At 35.1% G+C, this 4,322-nt stretch overlaps 1 protein-coding gene across 1 annotated transcript; it reads left to right on the forward strand.

The window, feature by feature from the left end:
• The first annotated feature begins 402 nt into the window (after nucleotides 1-402).
• On the forward strand, nucleotides 403-1,392 carry LOC141578696 (vomeronasal type-1 receptor 40-like). Its single transcript, XM_074370844.1, has one exon. The coding sequence runs from the start codon at nucleotides 403-405 to the stop codon at nucleotides 1,390-1,392; it is 990 nt and encodes a 329-aa protein (XP_074226945.1).
• The last annotated feature ends 2,930 nt before the right edge of the window (nucleotides 1,393-4,322 follow it).

The raw sequence follows: 4,322 nt of genomic DNA on the forward strand, positions 1-4,322 counted from the left end.
TTATTTTTCTAATATTTGTAACAATTCCACTGCTGGCCCTTCAATGTTTATAATTTATAAAAGTGCCATTTGTGACTTCCTATGGGGAAGTGTTACAGTCTCACATAGGTTTGTTAATTATATTATTCTTTTGAAGGAACTGACTTTTGAACTTTTTTTTCTTTGCCATCTGAAGGTTTGCGATCTACAAATTTCTGCTTTTACTTGTATCAGTTCCACTGATCTTTTAAGAAATAATCTGCTTTTCCTTTTATGGTGTTGCCATTTTCTTTTTTCCTCCCATTTCAAATAGCAAGTGGAATTCTTCCTTCCTTAGAAAACTAATTCAATATCTAAGGGTCTCACGAATTCCCAGAATCTAGTGTCAACTTCACAATATAACATATAAAAGTCAACTTAGTAATGTTTTCCAGTGATGTGATTTGGAGGATTCTCTTCCTATTTCAAATTTGTATTGGGTTCATGGGTAACTCACTGCTGTTCATGTTATATATGTTTATCTTCTTGAATCAAAATCAGCCAACAAAACCAATAGATTTGATATGTGTTCATGTGACTTTGTTAAATGTCTTGGCCATCATATTCAGGTTGCTACCACATCTTGTGTCATCCTTTGGAGTAAGCCATTTTCTGGATGATGTTAGTTGTAAGGCAATTTTGTTCACATACAGAGTTACCTGGGGTCTTTCCATCTGTACGACCAGTCTCCTCAGTGCCTTCCAAGCTATCACCATCAGTCCCAGTAATTCTAAATGGGTGTGGCTTAAATCTAAAATCTCCACAAGCATTTACCCCTCCTTCCTTTCCTTCTGGATCCTCAACGTACTCATCTATGTTCACCTCATCAAATCTGTAAAAGCCTATCACAATTTTACACTTGTCGATTCTGACTATGTTACACATTACTGCCAAACGAAGCAGTTTGAACACCACCATTTCATTGCATATACAACTACCATAATAATTCGAGACCTCCTTTTTGTGGTCCTCATGATGTGGTCTAGTGTCTATACAGTGAACCGCCTCTACAAACACCACCAGAGATCCCAGCATCTTCACAGCCCCAGCCTCTCTTCCCAGTCGTCTCCTGAAATCAAAGCCACCCACACGATTCTTCTGCTGATAAGTTGCTTTATTTTCTATTATTTCTCAGACAACTTTGTTGCTTACTTTTTGTTTCATACACCTGAGAAAAATTTACAACTGGAGAGAATGACTGCGATGATTTCATCCTGCTACCCAACCATCTGCCCTTTTGTGCTGATGAGAAATAATAAGATTGTTTCCAAATGGACTTCTTCCCTTTTGAAGATGAGAATTATATTTTCTTGGAACGCATTCAATACACGATGTTATCCACAACTTCCTATGGCAGCAGAGGAACCTCTATAATATTTTATAGGAGAAAAAAATGCTGTGTGGCTATTGAACACTGACATGGAGCTAGCAGGAACTGAGAGGGGCTATAAAATAAAAATACATACAGATATGAAGTCTTACAATGCAAAACAGTACATAAGTATGAAATTAATAATTTTCATATTGACTACTTGTTTAAGTACAATATTTGGGCTAAACAAAATAGAAATCTATGATTAAAATGAACTTTATCTGCTTGGGTTTTGCTCTCTTTAAAATGTGGGTTTGGGAAGTTTCAAATTACATTAGGACTTGAATTAGATTTCTGTGAAACTGCACTGCTCTATGGAAAGTTATGTATCTATTCAACAAATATATATTGCATGCTTTACATATTCCAGGCACTATTTAGGGGCAGGGCAAACATGCATGAACAAGAAAAACAAACCATAATTGCTTAGAAGATTGTATAAATATTTAGGAGGGTTGGTAAAGCTCAGTGGTGGAGGGCATGCTTAGCATGCATAAGGACTCAAGTTCAGTCCCCAGTACCTCTATTTAAAAGATAATACACTGTTTTTAAAAATAAAAAACAAAATATGTAGAAGGAAAAATATAAATGAATATAACAGAGCTATAAAAATAAAGTTGGTTAAGAGGAATGGGAATGTTGGGAGTTTAATGCCATATGCACAGTAAAATGCAGATGTGTGCTTGCAACATCTGCATAAACCCATCTGTAATATCGTCCCACTCATGCTATGCTCAAGTTATTTGTTGTTTTAGATCTACTCCTTATATAACAATTTCAATTAAATGTGTCACTTCATTTTCCATAATTCTTCATTAAAATTAGCAAGACAGTTTTCCCATCTTCTGGGCTGCATTTGCTTTATCTGTTCATTCCAGTTGTATTGAGATGTCATTGACATACAGCACTGTATACGTCTAAGGTGGACAGCATGATGGTCTGACTTACATACATCATGAGCTGATTACCACAGTCACTTTAGTGAACATCCTTCATGTCATATGGATATATCATTGAAGAAGCAGAAAAGAAAGTTTTTCTTTCTGGTGAGAACTCTTAGCATTTACTTTTGTAGCAACTTTAATATGTAACATATATATGACCACATATACATAACAGTCACAGTTATATTGATCATGTTGTTACATCCCACTTACTTATTTATCTTATAACTGGAAGTTTGTACTTTTGCCAGCTTTCATCCAATTGTCCCTATAACCCACCTGTGCCTCTGGTAACCACAAATCGGATCTCTTTTTCTATGAGTTTGTTTGTTTTTGAAGTACAATTGACTTACAACACTATGTTAGCTCCTGTTCCCTAAAAGAGTGACTCAATACTTAGATACATTTCAAAATGATCACCACCATCTGTCACCAATAAAGATATTACATCATCATTGACCGTATTCCTCACACTGTACATTTCATACTTACGGTGAATTTATTGCGCATTGCAAATTTTTTACCTCTTAATGTCCCTCACCTACTTCTCTCCTCCCTTCACCCCTCTCCCCTCTGGCAAACACCTATTTGTTCTCTGTATCTATGACTTTGTTTCTCTTTGATTATGTTTATTTGTTTTCTTTTTTAGATTCCACCCAGAAATGAAAATATACAAATTTTGTCTTTCTCTGAAGTTATTTCGCGTGGCGTAATACCCTCTTGATCCATCCACGTGGTCACAAAGGCCAAAATTTCATTCTCTTTGATGACTGAATAATATTCCACTGTATATACCACACCTTCATGATCCATTCGTGTATTGCAGGACACACAGGTTACTTCCACATTTGGCTATAGTAAGTAGTCCTGCAATGGACGTAGATGTTCTATTCTTTCCTAATTAGTGTTTCTTTTCCCTTTGAATAAATACCCAGGAGTTGAATTGCTGGATTGTATGTTGGGTACAGCAATGGAGATGTAGGAGATATAAACAGCATAACTTTATTAAAATTTAGAGGTTGGAATCCTGGCAAAGGATTTGGTAAATCTACTAATGTAATAGAAGAAAAGAGCAGAAATCAATCAATAGGAAAGAGGCATCATTTCAGATCATTGGGAATGGGAGAACTTTGTAAGAAATGATGTTGGTTTTCCTTACAGCAAAAGAAGAGAATTGGAACACTAACTTCTTTTATCAACAAATATTCATTCAGGCATCTTGAGTATAAAAGGCAACTTTTAAAAAGCCTTTTCTAAATAAAAGGTAGATTATCTGTTTTGAATACAGTAGTTAGTATTTGTAAATCCCAAACTCCCAATTTATCCCTCCATCCCATTCTCCCACTAATAACCATACATTTGTTTTCTATGTCTGTGAGTCTGTTTCTGTTTTGTAAATAAGTTCATTTGTATTAGTTTTTAGATTCCACATATAAGTGATATATAATATTTGTCTTTCTCTGTCTGACTTGCTTCACTCAGTACTGCAAATGAGGTTATTTCATTTTTTTTTCCACCTGAGTACCATTTCATTGCATATATGTGTATGTATGTGTGTGTGTGTGTGTGTGTTCACCATTCTTATTTTGGGGTGTTATGTATCTTTAGACGACCTGATGAATATTCTTATAAAATGTTTCCTCTCTTCACATAAATGCAACATTATCAACACACTTTCTTAAAGATTGGAAACTCCCTGAAATTTGCCAAAAGATCTTCTCTAGGTTCTCAAATCACTGGATATAAAACAAAAACCATAAACAACGTCCTTTGTAAAGGCCTTTCTCTGTCTGACACACAGAGAAAACAATGTCTTCAAAGTAGAAATTCCTCACCTTGGGCACTAGTATGCAAGGAACAATTTGTATGAGACTTTGTTTCTGTAAGATGAAATTAGTAAAGGAGCTATACATTGCCTTAGGCTTTGGATAGTATGGAAACAGATTAAATTTAAAATTGTCCCTTGACCCAAAAAGACACCTTTAGAA

This window comes from Camelus bactrianus, chromosome 9 (assembly GCF_048773025.1).
Source record: "Camelus bactrianus isolate YW-2024 breed Bactrian camel chromosome 9, ASM4877302v1, whole genome shotgun sequence".
NCBI classification, from domain to species: Eukaryota; Metazoa; Chordata; class Mammalia; order Artiodactyla; family Camelidae; genus Camelus; species Camelus bactrianus.